At 42.0% G+C, this 22,362-nt stretch overlaps 1 protein-coding gene and 1 long non-coding RNA gene across 6 annotated transcripts in view; one reads left to right on the forward strand and one right to left on the reverse strand.

Moving 5' to 3' along the window:
- LOC127639989 (EGF-like repeat and discoidin I-like domain-containing protein 3) overlaps positions 1 to 22,362 on the reverse strand; it is a 325,228-nt gene that overhangs the window by 128,697 nt on the left and 174,169 nt on the right. For all 5 annotated transcript variants that reach the window (XM_052122382.1, XM_052122366.1, XM_052122373.1 and 2 more), the window contains one exon: positions 13,458 to 13,571. In XM_052122382.1, the coding sequence (XP_051978342.1) occupies positions 13,458 to 13,571 (114 nt within the window). The remainder of the gene's footprint in view (positions 1 to 13,457; positions 13,572 to 22,362) is intronic.
- LOC127640032 (uncharacterized) lies at positions 1,820 to 2,686 on the forward strand. The gene is made up of 3 exons (XR_007970053.1): positions 1,820 to 1,924; positions 2,092 to 2,155; positions 2,468 to 2,686. It is a non-coding gene; the product is annotated as an uncharacterized LOC127640032 (long non-coding RNA).

Genomic DNA, 22,362 nt, shown 5'->3' on the forward strand with positions numbered 1-22,362 from the left:
TCGCCGGGTTCGGCATCATCGTTAAAATGACCCTCTCTCCCCACAAAGCCATGCAGGAATACCTCCACACTAGTAGGGAAGGCTTATCAGGCAGTGGGTCAGGCTGGTGCTGCCCTGCACACTATGGCAGTGTTACAGGCATACCAGGCTGATCTGCTGAAGGACCTGAGTGCGGGTACCACGCTTGATGAGGAGGCTTTCTCCGAGCTTCGTCGAGCTACGGATCTATCTCTTCGTGCAACCAGAAGTGCCATTGGCCGTCTATGTCTGCTTTAGTCAGCACAGAGAGACACTTATGGCTCAACCTATGGGGCATCAGAGATAAGGACAAAGTTTTCCTTCTTGATGCCCCGGTTTCACCTTCTGGCTTATTTGGGAACGCTATGAATATAGTTATCACCAGGTTCCAGGAGGCGAAAAATCACGAGGAAACATTCAGGCAGTTTCTTCCTCGCCGCACTCAGGGGGCGGGGCCGTCGGCCACCCAGACCCGCCCCGGTCCTGCTAGAAGGGAGGCTCAGAATCAAAGCATGGCTAGTCGTGCTCCCCCTCTTAAAGACTGGGGACAGGCTCGTCACCCTCAGCAGCCCCCAAAGCAAGACCTCAGGGTAGTAATTTCTAAAAAGAAAAAACCCTGATGGTCTTGTGCCCAGCCTTGTGGGGGTAGCCCCCCTCGGGACAGGGCTTGTGTACCCCCACGAAACCACTCCATTCCCGCCACCTCTGTTAGAGGCTTCCAGCGAAATGTTGGGTGTACTGCTGCTTCCTGCCTTTGTCCACGACGCGGAACACTCGACATCCCCTCAACAGGAAGTGACAAAATTAATACCCATCTCAGAGAACCTGGCAGCATGGAAACTTCTGCCAGGTATTTCTATATGGGTCCTAAGAACAGTAGAAAATGACTACAGAATCCAATTCGCTCACCACCCTCCGCGTTTCAATGGCATGGTTTCCACTACTGTGAAACAGGAGTAGGCATTTCTACTGTGGAAAGAACTGAAAAATCTCTTGGTCAAAGGGGCCATAGAACATGTTCCCCTTCCAGAGAAAGAGTCAGGTATTTACAGCAAATACTTCCTGGTTCCCAAGAAGGGTGGGGGGTTGCGTCCGATCTTAGATCTTCGAGGCTTGAATCACTCAGTCAGGGCGTTCAAGTTCAAGATGCTAACTATCAAGACGGTTGTGTCACAAATCCAACATCACGATTGGCTGGTCACGATCGATCTCATGGACGCATGCTTTCATATAGAAATTTTGCCACAGCACAGGAAGTTCCTGATGTTCGCTTTCGGGGGCAAAGCCTTACAATATCGGGTTCTTCCATTCGGCCTAGCCCTATCACCCCGCACATTCACGAAATGCATGGATGCAGCACTGGCTCCTTTGCGACTCCGGGGCATCCGCATTCTGAATTACATAGACGACTGGCTGAAACTAGCACAGTCTCAAGAACTGGCAGTTCAGCACAGGGATATTTCTTAGCTCATCTGGTTTCAAAAAGAGTGTTCTCTCTCCCACCCAGGGAATTACCTATCTGGGAGTTATATGGAATTCGATCACAATGCGGGCACAATTGTCTCCCGCTCGAATCATGTTCATTCAGAACACCCTGAGCAAAGTCAGGCTAGGTCAAAGTTTCACTGTTCGTCAGTATCAACGAATACTAGGTCTCATGGCGTCTGAGTCCACGGTGATCCCTTTGGGCCTTCTGCACATGAGACCGTTTCAATTGTGGCTCAAAGCCAGGGGATTTCATCCAAGGGCCAGGAGTGACAAGATATCAACGGATGGTAGAGTCACTGATCTATATAGATAACTGGATAGCTCATGACGTCACAACAGTGAAGCTACTGCGCCGCCATCTTGGTATTCCCTAACATTCTGTACTCCTATGTGTCTCAATGGGAAATCGTCTGTTTTGGTGAGTAATTTGTACCCATCCAGTCACATTAAAACACATTTCTTATGTCTGCATACACTGTATCACAACGCAATCTTCCTAAATATGTAATTCATTATTTATTTTGACTTTAATTTTCCCCCCTGCTTATTCTAAATGTGAGCGTGTTATGTTACTCTTTATTGCAGCAGCATTACGTTCAGCGGTGCACGTGCGCACGTGTTTCAATAGAAACAAGTTTAAGAAACTGAGGTAAGATATCAGTAGACATTTGCAAACATATTTTTTGCAGGCTTTAAAGTTTTTATTCTGAATACATAATTATGTTTTTTAGCTTTTGTTTATGTTGAACGTGCATTGTGGTTATTTTCTTAGGATAAATGAATATTAGCTATGCAGCTAACGTTAACTTAGTGAGTTATACTGTTATTCATTGTGGTTATTTTCCTAAGTCAGCTTTTTTGGTCAAGTTGAATATCTAATTGCAGATCAACACCGGTTACATATGATAAATATAATGTGGGCTTTCATTAATTCTCTGTGTGTGATTTGTACTTTTTGCAGTGCAGGCCTGAATACGGTCCAGCTCACGGGCATCATTTATAAAGTGATCAATTGGAATAGACGAGGAGCAGGGCAGGACTGGTAATCTGGACTACCGGACATTTTTCCGGTGGACCGACAAACTTTGGGGCCGATCAGGGTGGACTGGCCATCGGGAGAACCGAGCGGGTCGCTGTGTCGGCCGCGATAATCTAAAACGAGCCGCCGCGTTAGCGAACACTACCCACCCAACAACTTTTTGACAGTTATGTCAAATCCGGGCCGATTCTCTTTCCAGTCCAGCCCTGAAAAGGTGCACATGGATATTGTTGAAGTTAAACAAGGTAAATTTGCCGTTTGGATTTCAATAAACATCGCACTGAATGCTAGATAAAACTGGAATTGGTTTGCAACAGGAGGAAAAGCTGTATGAGGAGTCAGCCTGGCTTCACTGAAGAGCTGTTTTAACAGAGTAAAAAATATTATACTGTCTGTTTTTATTTGCAGTGAAGGTACTTTTGCAACATGCAGTATAAGTCTCATAAAATTACTGTGTTTCAGATAGTTATAACATTTAATATTAATAGAAAAGTTGACCCAAATATGTAAATTCTGTCATCATATACTCAACCTCATGTCCTTCCAAATCCATGTGACTCTTTTGCAGAACCCCCAAAAATGTATTTTGTATTCCATATAATGAAAGTAAATGGTGAGCAAAATAGCTTGTTTTGGTCACCAATGGCTTTCATTATATGGACAAAAACATTTTTTTAAATGGCATCTTTTGTGTTCCACAGAAAAAGTCATACAGGTTTGGAAGGACATGAGGTTGAGTAAATAGCTGTGCGTAAGGTCTTAAGTTGGGGTATAAAGTTCAAGGCTTCGTAACTACTAGTTAGTTTGCAACTAAGTTGGTGCTTAATTTGATTGCTCCACCTGTTCTTTAAGTTCATTTTTTTTTATGTACTTGGAAGCTTTTGTTATTGAACAAATAAATATGTATGATTTCCTTGAGTGTGCATATGTCAATAAACCTATTTCTGATTATGATTTAAAATATCAGGGATTGTTGAAATAATTAAATGCTCACAAGCTGGTATGTACATGTTCCAGAAATGAATGCAAATGGATAATTCCATTAAGTAAAGGTAAATTAATGTGTGTGTGTGTGTATATATATATATATATATATATATATATATATATATATATATATATATACACATACTACATATGAACTTGTGTGTGTATACTATGCTACATTTTTATATTTGGTTCTGGATTTATTCTAAGAGATACTGTCTAGTTACAATATCAACACAAAGCTAGTCGTTTTTCTTAACTTTAAAATTTGTTGATGTGCATGCACCCCTAAATTAGTTCACATTTACTATATAATCTAGTCAAAATGGTTAATAATGTTGGCAAATTATGCAGATGTATAATTTGTCAACATTATGAACAATGAGCATCAACAGATTTAAACTATGAAGGCAGAGAAACATTGCATGCTGTAACAATCTGCAGATGGATAACTTTGCTTTAAAAGGGGTATTAATACACTTTGGTGTTGTATTTTTACTGTTGATTATTAAAGATTATGATCGTTATGGACACTCTACATGGGGATAACGACTAATGTGTGCTTAATATGTACATAGTCATAAATTACAACCTGTGGGCACTTTAGCCGCATCCTTAAGTGAGTGTTGTTTCGCGGTTAAACGTTGCACATGCCGCGATGCCCTCTGTCGGTAGGGAATAGTAAGATGGCCGCCAGAGCACTTCCGGTAGCTTCACCTACTGCTGGCAGTTTAGAATTCTATGAGCTATCCAGTTATATGTATAGATCAGTGGGTAGAGTACAGAATTAAAGCAAGACATACAGAGATTGGATTTGTTCTTATTAATTTGATTCATGAAAGTTCCAATTCAAGTTCCAATTAATTTTCATATCACCATCTCATAAAAAAGTTGTCCAAAGTGCTTTACATAAAAACAACAAAACAAAAATGTAATTATAAACAGAAATATGCATGCATACATATACAAGCATACAGTGCATTCAGAAAGTATTCAAACACACTCTTTTTTCCACAATTATTATATTGCAGCCTTATGCTAAACATTTTTACATTATAATTTTTTCACATCAGTCTACATTTCATACCCCATAATGATTAACAAAAAACAGATTTGTAGTAACTTTATTAAAAATAAAAAAAACTGAGATAAGTATTCAGGCCCTTTATAGCCTTTTTAAAACTAAGTGGTATCAGCAAACAAATAATGCTAGTCCTCTTCTAAAAACTAATTAAACTTTTCATGCAACTTTTGTTTTCAACCAACTGGTCCAAGTTGATTTTTAATAGCTGTATGAAGTAATTTCCTTTAATGTCTTGGCACAGAATACTGACAAATGGCCTTATTTGCATCCTATTTCTCATGGACATAATGTTAAATAGAAGTTATATCCTCCATAATACCAAAATGAGAATGAGAGAGAGAGTCCTTAATCTTGCAACATGCAAATTATTTGCAGTGTTCCAGCTTACCACAGAGTATAAAGCAAAAGAGGTGGCAGTGATTCAACATGACAAAAAGTTGAAATGAATAGAGCGAGACTATCACTCAAATGACTGGAGGAATTTTGCAGCAATCGATTTTAGCAGTCTAAGGAAGTAGTAAGTGAATGCCTTTTGAAAGGGCTTTGGTCAAACTCATTCAAAAGGTGTGACACTTCTTTCCGGGCTTGGTATGCAAAAAGTGATTTCATTTCTGTTTGAACATGGATGTCAATCAAATTGACTACATTTACATGGACACCAGAAAGCCATCTATTGTGAGCAAGCTGCTTAAGGCTGGAAAGTGGCATTCCTGTTTACATACACTGTGTTTGTGGCTTTCTCTTTATGCCTGTATAATGTACATACGACTCGTTCAGTAAGCGGCTTTCTCCACAGCAACATCATTTTGCTGCAAAGCTTTTGTGATATACATGCGATCAAAGAAAGACTGCCATTTTATTCTCTATAACTTTGCTTTATTTCCAGATATTCCAAAGCTGTTGCTATGTTTGTTTTCGTCACTTTACATTGGGACCTGCAGCAGAATTGCACTGCAATAGTGGGGTTTCACTCTTATGCCAAACTCCAGGATTCACCCAATGTAGTTGATGGACAGTAGTCAACATTTTAATTGATGTGTATAAATCAGTATATTTTAAAATATCTGTGATTTTCCCTTTTCCCACTTTACACTCAGAAAAGTTGAATAATTTCAGCTGTGTTGAATTGTTGATCTGATAAATGGCTCCATCCTATGACCTTAGTAATCTGGTCTGTTCTGCTCACTCTTCAACAGTGTTGGGGTAACATGAAAAAAGTAACACACATTATGTAATCAGATTACTTTTCCGAGTAACGATTAAAGTAACAGAATATTTTTTTTATTTTAGACCCTTATATCAGTGTTTCTTTTAAAATAAATTAATGTTTTGCTTTTGTACACATCTACTGCCCTTTGTGAGAAATCAGAAGTAAAAGTGTGCAAACTTCAGGGAGGAGACGTAGTGCATGATGGGCATTGTAGTTCTATAGAATGCAATATATATATATATAGAGAGAGAGAGAGTGAGAGAGAGAGAGAGAGAGAGAGAGATGGCTCATCTTCCAATAAACAGGTTTGATTCATGTGTTAATAAACACTGCATTAAAAAAATCTGTAAACACGTTTAGGCAGAGGGATTATAAGGCTAGTCTTCCACAGGCAACGGCATGATAAACAGGGTGAAATACTCTCAATTCACTGACTTATGCAGCCGAACTTCTCCGTTTTACAGCTCCCTGTAACTGGGAGAATGGTATGAGAAAAGGCTCTGACCAATGTTCTACATTAGTTGTGTATGCAAAGAAAATGTATTAGTTTAGAAAAAACAGGTAGCTTGATTCATGAAACAAAATGTTTTTATGACATTTTGGTATCATTAAAAACAATTCCATTCAAGTTGTATCCACATGCGCCTTTGAAGTTGTGGCATCTGTATGCACCGTGGATCAACTCAAAACAAGAGAGCACTGAGATGACTTTAGTGAAAAATATTCATTTATTCATCAGACTTATTCCATGAACATGTTAGGCTGGCATTCCCCACTGAATTTTATCCTGACCTTTGAAAAACATCTTAAGTTGACTGAAATTGTTGATGAGCACCACATATGGTGACAAATATGATTCAAGTTCAAGTGTTGGACTTTGCTGCTTTAAGACGGTGGTTATTCTTCATTATTCATATTGCCTTCCATGTTGATGGAAAAACAAATCATGCATATGCATGTTATTGATTATTTATTATCAGGGGTGTAAAGTAACAAATTACAAATACTCACATTCCTGTATATCCAATAATATCCAATAATTGTACTTTTATAAGTTGTTTAAAAATGTTATACTTTAACTTTTAATTGAGTACATTTTAATTGCTGTAACTGTACTTTTACTGCGCTATTTTTCCACCATCTGTGTTTGCTACCTCCCTGTCCAGAATTAATTTTTATCTATCAACATGATTGGCTACGAGAGTCTCATGACCCCCGTCAAATCAAATCACACGTAACAAATTTGAACAGCAACTGCAGATTTGGCGCCATGCCGCCATCTGTGGAGAATGCCTCAAACACAGTTCAACATGAGCGAACTGCAGAACGCTCACCCCGATGGACTGTTTATTGTCGCCGGAGTTTTCAACCACGCGAATCTCAAGACAGTGCTCCCTAAATTCCATCAGTATATGGACTTTGCAAGGAGAGGGGCGAACGCGCTTGATCTTGTTTACACAAACATCCCAGGCGCGTACCGGGTGGAGCACCGCCCCCACCTTGGCTACTCAGACCACATCTCTGTTATGTTAATTCCAGCATAAAGACCGCTCCTCAGATGCACAAAACCGCTTCAGAAGCAGGTGAAAACCTGGCCAGCAGGAGCCATCTCTGCTCTTCAGGACTGTTTTGAGTGTACTGACTGGCACATGTTCAGGGAGGCTGCAACATATGGCGATTCTACCAACTTGGAGGAATACACAGCATCAGTGACCAGCTACATCAGCAAGTGCATTGATGATGTCACTTTCTCCAAGACCATCACCACACGCTCCAACCAGAAGCCGTGGATGACTGCGGAGGTGCGCACACTGCTGAGGACCCGAAACTCCACCTTCAGAGCAGGCGATAAGGCAGCCCTAAAAACAGCTAGGGCCAAACTGTCCCGGGCAATCAGAGAGGCAAAGCGCTCTCACGCCCAGAGAATCCACAGTCACTTCCAAGACAGCGGTGACATGCGGCGCATGTGGCAGGGCATCCAGGCCATCACCAACTACAGGACAACATCAGTTGCCTGTGACAAAGATGCCTCCCTTCCAGATGCACTGAACGACTTCTACGCTCGGGTTGAAGTGCAGAACGACGTAGTGGCGAGGAAGACCACCCCTCCTCCCAATGACCAGGTGCTCTGTCTTACCACGGCAGATGTGAGGAAAACTCTACGTAGAGTCAACCCACGGAAGGCTGCTGGACCAGACAACATTCCTGGCAGAGTGCTCAGAGGATGTGAAGACCAGCTAGCAGATGTTCTTACCGTCATCTTCAACATCTCTCTGAGCAGCGCCGTCGTTCCAACGTGCTTCAAGGCCACCACCATCATCCCCATACCAAAGAAGTCTGCAGTGTCCTGCCTCAACAACTACCGTCCCGTCGCACTTACACCCATCATCATTGAAGTGCTTCGAGAGGCTTGTCATGAGGCACATTAAGACCCAGCTGCCCCCCTCACTAGATCCACTGCAGTTTGCATATCATCCAAACGTTCAACGGACGATGCCATCGCCACAACCCTCCATCTGGCCCTCACCCACCTAGACAATAAGGACTCATACGTTCGAAGGCTGTTCATAGATTTCAGCTCAGGATTCAACACAATCATTCCCCAGCACCTGATTGGAAAACTGAACCTGTTGGGCCTGGACATCTCCCTCTGCAACTGGATCCTGGACTTCCTGACTGGAACACCTCAGTCAATCCGGATCAGGAACAGCATCTCCACCACCACCACACTGAGCACTGGGGCCCCCCAGGGCTGTGTGCTTAGTCCACTGCTGTTCACTCTGCTTACTCACGACTGTGCAGCAATGCACAGCTCGAACCACATCGTCATGTTCGCAGATGATACGGCTGTGGTGGGTCTCATCAGCAAGAACGACGAGTCAGCATACATAGAGGAAGTGCAGCTGCTAACGGACTGGTGTAGAGCCAACAACCTGTCCCTGAATATTGACAAAACAAAAGAGATGGTTGTTGACTTTAGGAGAGCACAAGGTGAACACTCTCCGTTGAACATCGGCGGCTCCTCTGTGGAGATCGTCAAGAGTACCAAATTCCTTGGTGTTCACCTGGCGGAAAACCTCACCTGGTCCCTGAACACCAGCTCTATCACCAAGAAAGCCCAGCAGTGTCTCTACTTTCTCCAAAGACTGAGGAAAGCACATCTCCCACCCCCCATCCTCACTATATTCTATAGAGGGACTATTGAGAGCATCCTGAGCAGCTGCATCACTGCCTGGTTTGGGACTTGCACCGTTTCGGACCGCAAAGCCCTGCAGAGGATAGTGAGGACAGCTGAGAAGATCATCAGGGTCTCTCTTCCTTCCATCAAAGACATTTACAAAAAACACTTGTGGCATGGGGGGCGTGGTCAGGTGACAAGCCTTACCGCTCTCTCTCTCTCCCGCAGACCGACACATGACCACGCCCCCCATGCCACAACACTGTATCCGCAAAGCAACCAGCATTGTGGGCGACCCCACACACCCCTCACACATACTCTTTACCCTCCTGCCGTCTGGCAAGAGGTACCGAAGCATTCGGGCCCTCACAGCCAGACTGTGTAACAGCTTCTTCCCCAAGCCATCAGACTCCTCAATACTCAGAGACTGGACAGACACACACACACACACGTGTCATGAGTTACACTTTAATTACTGTCACTTTATAACTGGCTGCTACCTCAGTAACTGCTATGTGCATAGAACATTATCTCATAGTATGTTATGTTTACATTTTTAGAAACTGTCATCTTTTTGCACTACTGTGTAGGCTACTGGTCGGCGCTGCACTGTCTCTCACTGTGCCTATTGTCCTGTTCATTGTCAGAAATGTCTTGTACTGTCCCGTACTTTTTGCACATGTTTGCATGTGCACTTTATATAGGTATATATAGGTATTTTATATAGGTATTTTATTTAGTTGTGTAGTCTCATGTGGTCCTGTGTTTGTCCTACGTTATTTTTATGTAGCACCATGGTCTAGAGGAACGTTTTCTCGTTTCGCTGTGTACTGTACTAACTGTATATGGTTGAAACGACAATAAAAACCACTTGACTTGACATGAACACATCACGGCCGCACCTAAAAGGGATTTTCACTGTGAAAAAGGCCAATTGCTTGACTGTGTCATGTGAGTTTATTTGAAGAAACATATTGAGGTAAATTCCATATTTCTGTTTTATTTAATGTTTCTATAACATAGCCTGTAATTTAACTATCTATCACTAAGATTGTTGGGCTGCTGCGAAAGAATAATATGATCTAGATATTTATCGGAAAAAAGATAAATGTCCTTGATCTGGTTTGAATACATGCTGTCGGTTGACATAGACTTTTTATTTCCTGATGTCTGTAACTGCGCACTGTTTGATTGACATGCGGTTAATGTTTGTATGCTTTACATGCGCGTGCTCCAAGTGCGCTAATTAGGGTTAGCGACTAAATAATCAAATAGGCCTACACTATAATTCCACCAATGCCCATCTTGGTGAGGATTTAATGTAAACACGGTCGTTTATGTCTAAAGTGAACTTTAAACAGTGGGACAAAAAGCGTTTTTGTATCAAAATGTCAGACTTGAAGTGTACATGTAAGTGAATTGAGTCCAGTAGGCTATATATCATATAAAGGCTATTAATCAAACAACAATAACAAGGAAACGAGAAAACCACTCACTAATTTTGGCTGAATAACTTTAAAAGTATTAATGTAATAGAATAAAACAGTGACATTTGAAATAATAATATTTTTTAAATGTTCGTTTTTTAATAAATTACCAGGAAAGTAGAGATGATAAAATAATTTATAACTATGCTTAGTCTTTATAAAGATATAAAAGTATCAACATTACTTCAGGTAGAATATTCCACCAGTCACAAACTTCAGAAAATTGTGCATCATGCATGAGAATGAGAACACAACTATTTCTGGACTTAAAAGAAACAATTACTAAATCAATGTTGAACATTGTATCTCAAAAGGAGGACAATGTGCCCCACCATGTGCTACTTAAAGAAATAATTCACTCAAAAATGAAAATTATCTTGGAATTTGCTCACCCTCATGCGTCTGTCTATGACTTTCTTTCTTCAGAACACAAATGATTTTTAGAAGAATATTTCGTCTTTGTAGGTCCATTCAGTGTAAGTGAATGGTGACCAGAACTTTGAAGCACCAAAAAGCACATAAAAGCAGCATAGAAAGTAATACATACAACTCCAGTGGTTTAATCCATGACTTCAGAATTGGGTTGAAAGGTGTGGGTGAGAAACAGATCAATATTTAAGTACATTTGTGCTAGAAATTCTTCTCTCTGCCCAGTAGGTGAAGATATGCATGAAGTGAATCACCAAACACACAAGAAGAACTATGTGAAATTTAAAGTGGAGATTCACTGAGCATGGAGGAGAATTAACAGTAAAAAAGGAATTAAATATTTATCTGTTTACACCACAGCTATCATATCACATCTGAAGACAAGGATTAAACCACTGGAGGTACATGGATAAGAATACTTTTATGCTGATTTATGTGATTTGTGGAGCTTCAATGTTTTAGCACTGATTCACTTTCATTGTATGGACCAAAATAACTGAGATACTCTTCTAAAAATCTTAATTTGTGTTCTGCGGAAGAAAGAAAGTCATACACATCCAGGATGGCATGAGGGTGAGTAAATGATGAGAGGATTTTAATTTTGGTGGAATTATTCTTTTTTAAGTGTGATGTAGCCCCTGTACCAAATAACATTTCCCATTCCTGCTCTAAATCCTCTATAGTGCAGGACATGACGTACCAAGTAATCTTGCTTATTTAGCATTTTTTTGCATTCCTTGCATTGTTTGAACATGTTTTATGCACAAAAATAACACTGTTGGCATTAAGGGAAATTTAGACCCTCCACATAAACTGATTTAAAAAAATAAAAACACATGCCCTGTGTTTTAAAAAATAAATAAATATTTAAACAAGCAATGCATAAAAAAAAATAATAATAGAATGAAAGCATTTAAGCTCACGCAAAGCGAAGAAAAAGACACCCTTAATGAAGTAGACAGACGAAGTAAACATACAGGACGAATATAAACACTTGATAGTTATCATGTTTATATTGTACCTCATTTTTTTGTTGAGATAAACATGCATTTCCACGTGCTCGGTAAACTATATTCATTTGTAAACACCAGTTTAAATGAATGAATGTCCCTTACCTCCCCTAGCATAGTCTTTCTCAGTTGCCATGTTTGTTGTTTACAGAAGCGTTGCAATGATTACGTTGCTACGGTGACGCTGGTTTCTAACGAGCTGCACATATATGAGATTAAAGTGTACACTGCTTATCCGGTACATTTAAACTGGAACCTAGCTTTCTCACAGTAAGCCACATTCTCACAATAACCCGCTTTTCTGATGTCCATCTGAACGTACTGAGTGACAGAACTGATTGCTCAACAAATGTGATCAACTTGTTTCCACACTCAAGAGCGTCACCCAGTCTATTCTGTTATAACTGCCAGTTTTAGTTTGTGTGTTCAAGATTGAACATGCATCTCACAGTATATATGGACAGCAAAGCAAAACTTTGCAAAATTGAAATAGTATTTTTACTATTCTAATATTTATTGCATAATGAATATTCAAATATTCGACTACGCATGCACATCCCTAGTGTTAAATAATAGATTAGTGATGTATTTTAAAAGTTGGCATACAGTGTTCATTATAATGGGGCATAGGTTTTGCAACTCGGTACTCAATACTCACTACTCATGAGTACTTTTAAATGAGCTACTCTTTTACTCTTAAGTAATTTTTAGGACAGATACTTTTACTCTACTCACACTAAATGTTTTGGGAAGCAACAGTACTTCTACTTGAGTATGATTTTTCAGTACTCTTTCCACCTTGTTTATTATAAATATGACGTGAAGACCTACTTTCTAAATGCTTTGTTTTACTATGTCGTTTTGACATGAGTGTTGTACATTAACGCACATACTGAGAAAACCGAGGGTGATAGAGTTTCTGTCTCTAATTAATAAATGTATCTCAAATAACCAACTGAAAACTAATATCCTTTTTGATTCATGACAATAAGACACATCTAGTGTGAACCAATGACATGTTCTATCTCTCGCCATCTCTCTCAGTTTTTCCCAGTCAAACCCCATCTGTCTGTTTCATCATTTCAGTCTCACTGCCTATTTCCCATTCATTCAAAAAAATAAGAGACACAATATACATTTCCAGAAACTGGTGATGAAAGGTGATAAAATACAATTTTATTAAAACATTTGATCAAACCTAAATCAAAGTGTTTCACCCCTTTAGCTTATGTTAAAATATCAGTCCACAGTCAAACAGCCTAAAACATCAGCTTTGACTAGAGTAGTGAGGTGTCAAACAAAGGATAAATGACATACAGTAGTGTGAGTAGTGTGAGAGCCAAATTTTTGAGGATGCGTTTGCTGATTGCATGACATTCTGTGCTCTAATGCCCTTGCATTCTCCAAAAAAAAAAGATGCTCCCAACTGTCATAACATTAACTTAATACCAAGCCAGCAGGATGGACTGAGAAGGAAGAAATGGGGCAGGGAAGGAAACATCCATAAAAACAGGAACATGTACTTACTGTACTGACAGTTTCTTCCCATATATTCCCCTGGGCATTCACAGGAATAGTTTGCAACCAAATCTGTGCAGCTCCCTCCGTTTTTGCATGGGTTTCTTTCGCATTCATTAATGTCTGTGAAAAAAAGAATAGAAAAAGTGATTACTTTAAATCAGGCTTAAAAGCAATTACTGGAACACTTCTCATTCAAATACACTGGTGGTGGCCAGTTACAGAATTTGGGGTAGTACAGTACTGCTTAATTGATATTTGCTACTCTCCTCACAGCTTACATCTACATTTGAGCAATATAATCAAATTAAAGAGATGATAAAATGTCACAACATTGGTCTGACAGCCTTTTTGTTATCTGTCAGTGTGTTTGTCTCTGTTTTGTGTTTAAGCACATGGCTCTGTTTGTGTTTTTGTCTGCCATGCACTCTTCTGACCCTTTCCGCTTAGTTCACCTTGCCACACCTCCTAATTTAGTCCTTGTAATGTTGATTGTCTCCCTCTATATATTGTGACTTCTTCCCGCTTGTGTTTGTCAAATTGTTTTGTGAAGTTGGTGTTGTTAAGTCAGTCAGTCAGTCAGTCAGTCAGTCAGTCAGTCAGTGCCTGTATACATTATGTTCCTGTTTTTTGTCAGTCCTTTCTGTTATCTTTTTTCTTGTTTATATTAGTCTGTTTTCTCTCCTCCCATGAGAGATTTATGTTCATCTTTGTTTCAATAAAGTTTTTGCATTCACTCTATTCCTGCAATTGGGTCCTCATTCCTGCTTGCATTTGTGACAAAAAAAATGGTTACTGTTGATAATAAAACAATACCAGCCTATCACTAGATAGTCATTGATGAATTAATTAAACATGTATGAACACAAAAGACATTGTGCTACATTTGAAGCAGACAAAAATTAATTAAACAAGAAATGGAAACTATAGTGCATTCAAAAGTTATTTTTAAAAATAAAAATTTTTCCCCACATTTTTTTATGTTGCAGCCTTATTCTAAAATGCTTTAAAGTAATTTATATCAATCTAGACTCCATACTACATAATGACAGCAAAAAAAAATTGGGGATTATTTGTTTTTAATAAAAAAAAAAAAAAACTGAAATATCACATTGATATACATATTCAGACCCTTAACTCAGTACTTAGTTGAAGCACCTTTGGCAGCGTTTACTTGCTCAAGTCCTTTTGGGTATGATGCGACAAGCTTTGCACACCTGGATTTGGGGATTTTCTGCCATTCTTCTCTGTTGATCCTTTCAAGCTCTGTCAGGTTGGATGGGGACAGCCATTTTCAGGTCTCTACAGAGATGTTCAATTGGGTTTAAGTCTAGGCTCTGGCTGGGCCACTCAAGGACATTCACAGAGTTGTCCCTAAGCCACTCTTTTATTGTCTTGGCTGTGTGCTTACGGTCATTGTCCTGTTGGAAGGTGAACCTGCGGCCCATTCTGAGGTCATGAGCGCTCTGGACCAGGTTTTCATTGAGGATATCTCTGTATTTTGCTGCGTTCAGATTTCCTTCAACCCTAACTAGTCCCCAAGCATTGTGGTATATGGTATTGTGCAGGTGATGAGTGGTGCCTGGTTTCCTGCAGACATAATGTTTGGAATTGAGGCAAAACAGTTCAATCTTCATTTAATTAGACCAGAGATCTTGTTTCTCACAGTTTGAGTGTTTTTTGCAATTTCCAAGCGGCCTTTCATGTGTCATGCACTGAGGAGAGGCTTCCATCTGGCCACACTTCCATAATGCCTATATCCATGGATTTTTGCAGTGATGGTTTTCCTTCTACAAGTTTCTCCCACACATGATCTCTGGAGCTCAACCAGAGTGACCATCAGGTTTTTGGTAAGAGTACCAAGGCCCTTCTCCCTTGATTGCTCAGTTTGGCTGGGCGGCCAGCTCTAGGAAGAGTCCTGGTTGTTCTAAATGTCTTCCATTTAAGAAATTTGGATGCAACTGTGCTCTTGCAATGCAGCCAAACATTTTGTAGCCTTACCCAGATCTGTGGCTCAACACAATCCTGACACTGAGGTCTGCAGGCAGTTAATTTAACCTCATGGCTTGGGTTTTGGTCAAAAATGCATTTTCAGCAGTGGGACCTTATAGAGACAGGGGTGTGTTTTTTCAAATTATGTCCAATCAGTTGCATTTTCCACAGGTGGACTCCTGGTCATTAAGAGTAGAAAAATCTCAAAGATGATCTAGAGAATGGGTTGCACCTGAGCGAAAGTGTAAGTGGCATAGCAAAGAGTCTGAATACTTATGTCAATGTGATATTTCATTTATATATAATATATATATTTGCAAAGTTAGTAAAAATATGTTTTTTGCTCAGTCATTTGGGGTATGAAGTGTGGATTGATGTGAAAAAGAATATGGGGCAGTGGTGGCTCAGTGGTTGAGGCTCAGGGTTACTGACCAGAAGGTCAGGGGTTCAAGCCCCAGCACCACCAAGATGCCATTGTTGGGCCCTTGAGCAAGGCACTTAACTCCAGGTTTCTCCGGGGGGATTGTCCCTGTAATAAGTGCACTGTAAGTCGCTTTGGATAAAAGCGTCTGCCAAATGCATAAATGTAAATGTAGAATACAAATATTTAAAGCATTTTAGAATAAGGCTGCAACATAACAAAATGTGAAAAAAAAGTCTGAATACTTTTTGAATGCACCATCAATTTGAAACTGTGGGATTTAGTTCCGAGATAAAACAAAGCATATCTATAGCTGAAAATAATATATTTTTGGTTATTCACTTATTTGACACTCAGCAGATTATTCTATACTAATATTAAACACCATAAAGATGCAATCAGTATTTGTTTAGTTTTAATGTTGTGCTGGTCAATATGGCAGTCATGTTTGACTTGAATTAACATCTAGTGACATAGATGATGATACTAATCGTAGATGATACTAATAATGGCATAGTAATATTGGAAATGGCATTTGAGGTTACTAATGCCATTGTAGAAATACTCTATTCACAGTCGACCATGCATAATTAATTTGATTGTAGAAAGTGTCCAATAATAGGAGGATTAATTAGAAAAAGTGAGTAGTATTAGGCTTAACATGGTGAACTCCACACTCCATGTAAAATAGAACCACTTTTTTGAGGCTACTGATATGACATATATTTCAACAGTACTACTTATTTCAAAGTAAAACATTTTAACGAGGACAAAAAATGACTGAGTGCACCTTTTGAAATAGGAACAGTACTCCAGTTACATTCTGAGTGTTGGATCCTCAATGTTGACTGATAGTCAATTACCTTACTACTATCATTACCATTAATTACAATAGGCAATATGTATTTTGTTGAAGTGACTGTCATGGCTCATACCTACAGAAACCACCTGCCAAGAAAATCTTTGTAAATAAATATTAAAAAACAGACAACTCCCCTGCAGAACATCAAAGGAATGCTTTTTTGGGAATACAATGTTCCCTTCAATAACACATGTTTCCACAGGCACATGGTGATCTCCTAGAGCTCTCTATAAGCCCACATCATGAGTCCCTCATAGTGAATGTTTGATGACAGTGAGCTGCAACCTGCTACTAAAGAGGAACTCTGATTCATATAGGCAGAGATAGACGGGGATCCTGTTCAAGCCATACTGAGGGAAAGAACGGACACAGACATGGATGAATCATCACTTGATCATCTAACTTAACACACACACACACACAATAGAACATTGATATTCAACATTAGGCTTCTCCACAAATTAGGCTGATGAAAACCACACCTGTCTTAATTATTCTGTGGTTAGATGAACAGGAAATACACAGTTGCTTTCTGTGAAAGTGCATTCACAATAATCTAGCTGTGTGGTCTAAAGCCCTCAGCTCTCGATAACACCACAGGGTCCCCACATTTTTTACAAATGTACTTCCATGGCTTTTCCAGTTTATGTATTTATTATTTATATTATTAATATTTCTTATTTAGATATTGCACTTACAAAAACCAATTTTCAATGAAATATTTTAGAATATAGCTAAATAATATTTTTTTAACTATTTTATTTTTTCCAAAAAAAAAAAGACTTTTCTCACACATGCCGTGTATGGAGTGTCTATTTGTACCATGGTGTAAATGGCATCTGCCACACAGTGCATCTATTTGCACCCCAATAGTCTGGTGGAACCACAGAAATATACGACAAACTAGACAATAGATGTCGCTGCATGGGTGTGGGATGTAAAGACAATGAGTGCATGTTTATTGTTGTCCTAGCGACCGCCATTCTAATCAGTGTTTTGTCCCATTCTTTTACAATCTGATTTTCTGATTCCACTCTTAATATTTCCTTTAATACTACTTAAAATAATACATACAAATGAATATAAATGTTGATTTAATTGCAGTGATTTGGTCATGGTGAATGTCCGGGAGTGAAGAAAATTGTTTGATCCAGATGCGGGTTCTATCATTCGCACTCTTTCCCACGGCTTGGCATCAATTGTGCGTAGATTGCATCACTTTATTAATAATATTGTAGTAACCATGTTATTTTTTTTTTGGCAGAAACCATAGTTTTAATGCAATTAACCATTGTGTTGCTACAGTAATATGGTGGTAAAATAGTAACATGGTTCATTTTGTGGAAACTATGATTACTGTAGTAAAACATTGGTTATTTTTTTCTATGGTAAGGTTAGGTTTTGAGGTTGGGTTTAATATAGTGTGTCTGTGGGACTCTAAATAAACACAAAAAACACACTGCAGTGATACCAATACTGAATATTTGTATTTAAATTTGGGTGCAATTGATATCTGACACTATTTGCACCAGGGTGCAATTAATGTATTCCATTATTTGCACCAGGGTTGGGGTTCAAATAAAATAATATCTGCCCTGGGGTATAAATAGCATATACCATTATTTGCACCAGGGTGCAAATAGCAACTGCCTTTAGTTTATGGGCTTTTTAACTGTAATGACCAGACAAGGTGAAATAAGATTTTAATAGGCCAGATTTGAACCGGAACTCTTTGTGCCACAAGCACTTGCACTTCTCATTGTGTCATGGGTCTGGTGCTTTTAAAGATTTTTAAAGATTTTATTAACTTTCATGTATTTTCCACTGCTGGAAATCACGAATTTAAAATATACCTGATATCTCCAGGTTTTCTATAAAGAGCAAAAGTCAAAAGACCAAAGAATCTACAAACAAGTAAATATTTGATTTAAAAGTGGCAAGACCTCCTTTGAACTAATGTTCTCTTACGAGAGGTTCTCTCGTATTGCGTAAGCTAGCTTACGCTACGGAAAGATTCATCTTTTCTGAGATATTGAAGCCAAAAATTATCCTTAATTTTTGTATCCATTATCAGCGCAGTCGCGGCAACTGCAGACCTTGGCGGGCTAGCTAGCGAGCTCATAGGTTGCTCTGCGGCAACTGCTGCAGCCTATAGACGAGCTTGGGCGAACTTCGCATCCAATGAGAAGCGTCCGGCGCTCACTGCAACAAAGCCCGCCAAAATGGGCGTGACTAGAGTGCATATAAGCGTAGTTCGTAGGCTGGAACCCTGATTTTCATCTCTTCAGCGAAGCTCTTCGCATCTCTGAACTGGAAGCGGCGTGCGCCGTTCGAGGGGCATCAAGCAAGCGTGGACAGCGCTTCGAAGAAGCCGGCCGTCTTCGCCACCTTCAGCCGTCCTGCGAGCTACGCCATCCGGCGGCGTATCCTTTTAAAGCAAGCTAGTTCTTATGAACTTCACAAAAAGTACGGCGTCTTTTTAAAGATGCCTCGCTCCACTTGCGCCTCATGCGCGCCCCTCTCAGCACCGGAGACCGCCACGTCATCTGCGCTCTCTGCCTGGGACTGGGGCATGCAGAGCTCGCCCTCGCTGAAGGCGGATCGCGATCTCTGCGAGGAGCTTCCGATGTCGACCCTGCGGGCTCGACTTCGAGCGCTCAGGACCGAGCCGCCCGCGCCGCCTTCCATTCAGCAGCGCAGTAAAAGCGCCGCTCTCAAAGGCTGCGGAACCAGTGGTAGAAGCGATTGCCTCGCCGGAGCCCCTCCCTCGAGCATCGCCTTCACCCTCCCGCCCACTCGGGGCCAGCGCAGTTGCCGCCCGGCGGCTGCTCTGCTGCCATCTCCGGACGAAGCGGAGGATAAGGGCTGTTCCATCATGGCTTCGGACAGCGAGGTGGTCAGGCTCACGCGCCTCCTCCTCGGCCCAGGAATCCAGCAGGACCCGTGCCGGTCGAGGGGAACTAGCGCCTCCTCACACAGGCCGTCGACCGCCTCGGGCTCAGTGGTCACCGCCCCTGAACAGGCTCCCAACAGACTCCACGCCGCACCTTTGCCCGCCCTCCGCGAGATGGCGGTCTAAGCTGGTGCTCCGTCTAAGGCCTGCAGAACTACTTCCGCCTGTGTTGGCGGCGCCTATACCGCCGCCCGGCCAAGCGCATCTGCTCTGCATTCCATGGCCGTCTTACAGACAGAGGCTGTTTCAGATCTGACTAGCCGACTTGGGAGAAGCTGAGCGCACTACTGCGCGCTCTCTCTGTCCGGTCTCTTCGGTTCCGCGGTGAGTGGCATTGTTGACCGTTTCTCGAAGCCCAAGCCATGAATCTCTTTCTGCCTCGTCGCGCTAGCTCCTCTGCAGGCCGCCGCGTGACCAGCCTCCTGCACGAGCCTCTTCACAGCGCCCAGCTCAACAAGCCAGACTTCTCAGCGTCGACAGGGCGGCGCCCTCGATCAGCGCTCAGACAGCCGCCCCCCTGCGGGCCTCGGCCTAAGATTGTACTGAAACCTGAGCAACCGAAGTCCTCCTAAGCGTTGTTGAGAAAGCGGCGGCTCAGTCCGCCACGGCCGGACCACCGTCAAAGCTTCGACCCCTGTCAGTCCCCTTCTCTCAGGCTACTGCAGTGGTGGATTCAGCAGCCAACAAGCGGTGATACTACTCGTTTGCCTGCACTCAAGCGCCGTTTTCACGGCGACCAAAAATCTTGTAAAGAGTAAACATGCCTTATGTGTAGAAAATGTGCCCACAATCCAGTGCTCACCCCTACACACAAGCATTACACATCCGTGTCCCTATCAGAGCACACTCACATAAGCGGTTACGACCGGCTCGAGTGTTAGAGTTAATAAGCGCCCACGAGCCCGTCGCGTCATCCCTCCTCTGCCGGCTCTGTCACCGCGGCCAGCTGTATGTAAGTCCCGTGCGCCCCTGTCAGTCCCCTTCTCTCAGGCTACTGCAGTGGTGGATTCAGCAGCCAACAAGCGGTGATATTACCGGCTTGCCTGCACTCAAGCGCCGTTTCCACGGCGACCCAAAATAAAGCCTTATGTGTAGAAAATGTGCCCACGATTCAGTGTTCACCCCTACACACAAGCATTACCGTCCGTGTCCCTATCAGAACACACTCACATAAAGCGGTTCACGACCGGCTCGAGTGTTAGGGTTAATACGCGCACCCACAAATCCGTCGTGGCGCCCATTCTCTGGCAGCTCTGTCACCACGACCAGCCTTATGTGTAGAAAATGTGCCCACAATCTAGTGTTCACCTCTACACACAAGCATTACCGTTCCGTGTCCCCATCAGAACACACTCAAAAGCGGTTCACGAACCACTTTCGAGTGTTAGAGTCAATAAATGCGCTCCGCGAATCGTCGTGGCGCCCATTCTCTGCCGGCTCTGTCACGCGGCCAGCAAACACTTCTCTGTATGTAAGTCCCGTGCCCGTGGCTATGCTTGCGCATCACTTAACAGGCGTGACTCTTTCCCCATTCACCTCAATCGGAAGTCACTCACAGAACAGCCTGTCCATGCTGTCTGCGAGCAGTCCAGCATAAGCACAGTAAGCGGCTCACACATTCTGTTCAGCGCTGTGTCGCGGCAATCAAGCGATTTGGCCATTCACCCTCTAACATTACGCTTCAAAGCGTGGGAAGATATTCCAGGGATATCCGAATGGGTGTTAAGCACAATAAAACAGGGCTATTTGCTACAGTTCGATCGCCGTCCTCCTTGCTTCAGAAGCGGCTCGAAACTACTTTGAACCGGAGGCTTAGCGTGCATGCTTCGTTCAGAAATAACAAACCTTCTGTGCAAAAGGGCCATAGAGAGTGCCGCCTCCCTGAGCGAGTCGGGGTTTTACAGCCGTTATTTTCTTGTCCCCAAGAAAGACGGCGGCCTCAGACCAATATTAGATCTCAGGGTTTTTGAACAAAGCGCTTGCAAAAGACCGTTCAAAATGCTTACAACCAGCAAACTCCTCGCGCATGTGCGCCAGGGGACTGGTTTATTTCTCTCGATCTGAAAAATGCATACTTTCAGATTCAGATAAATCCCGTCACAGGCCATTCTTGAGATTAGCCTCGGCGGCCAGGTTTATCAATACACCGTCCTTCCGTTCGGCCTGTCCTTAGCACCCGTACTTTCACGAAGTGCATGGGCCTGGCGCTTCGCACCCCTCTTGAGTCAGGGTTTGTGAATTCTGAACTATTTGGGCGATTGGCTGATTTTGGCACAATCACATATGGAGCTTCTGTCTCACAGGACAGTTCTCCTCAGTCATCTGAACAGTTTGGGCCTTGCAGTCAATTGGACCAAGAGCTCACTACAGCCCAGTCAGGCAATTTCCTTCCTTGGAATAGAACTAGACTCAGTGGCAATGGCGGCTCGCTTATCTACACAGCTGGCGCCGTGTGCAGCGACTAGCGGCGTCATTTCAGATGAACAGCCTCACACCTCTGAAGAAATTTCAGAGAGTGCTAGGCTACATGGCCTCAACCGCAGCAGTACTTCAGCTGGGTTTACTGCACATCGCCCGCTTCAGCATTGGCTAAACACCCGCGTCTCGCCGGGCGGGCCTGGCGCCAGCCCATCAAGGTGACTCAGACCTGTATTTCAGCTCTGCAGCCCTGGACAGTGGCGAATGG

This window comes from Xyrauchen texanus, chromosome 4 (genome assembly GCF_025860055.1).
Source record: "Xyrauchen texanus isolate HMW12.3.18 chromosome 4, RBS_HiC_50CHRs, whole genome shotgun sequence".
In the NCBI taxonomy this organism is placed as follows: domain Eukaryota; kingdom Metazoa; phylum Chordata; class Actinopteri; order Cypriniformes; family Catostomidae; genus Xyrauchen; species Xyrauchen texanus.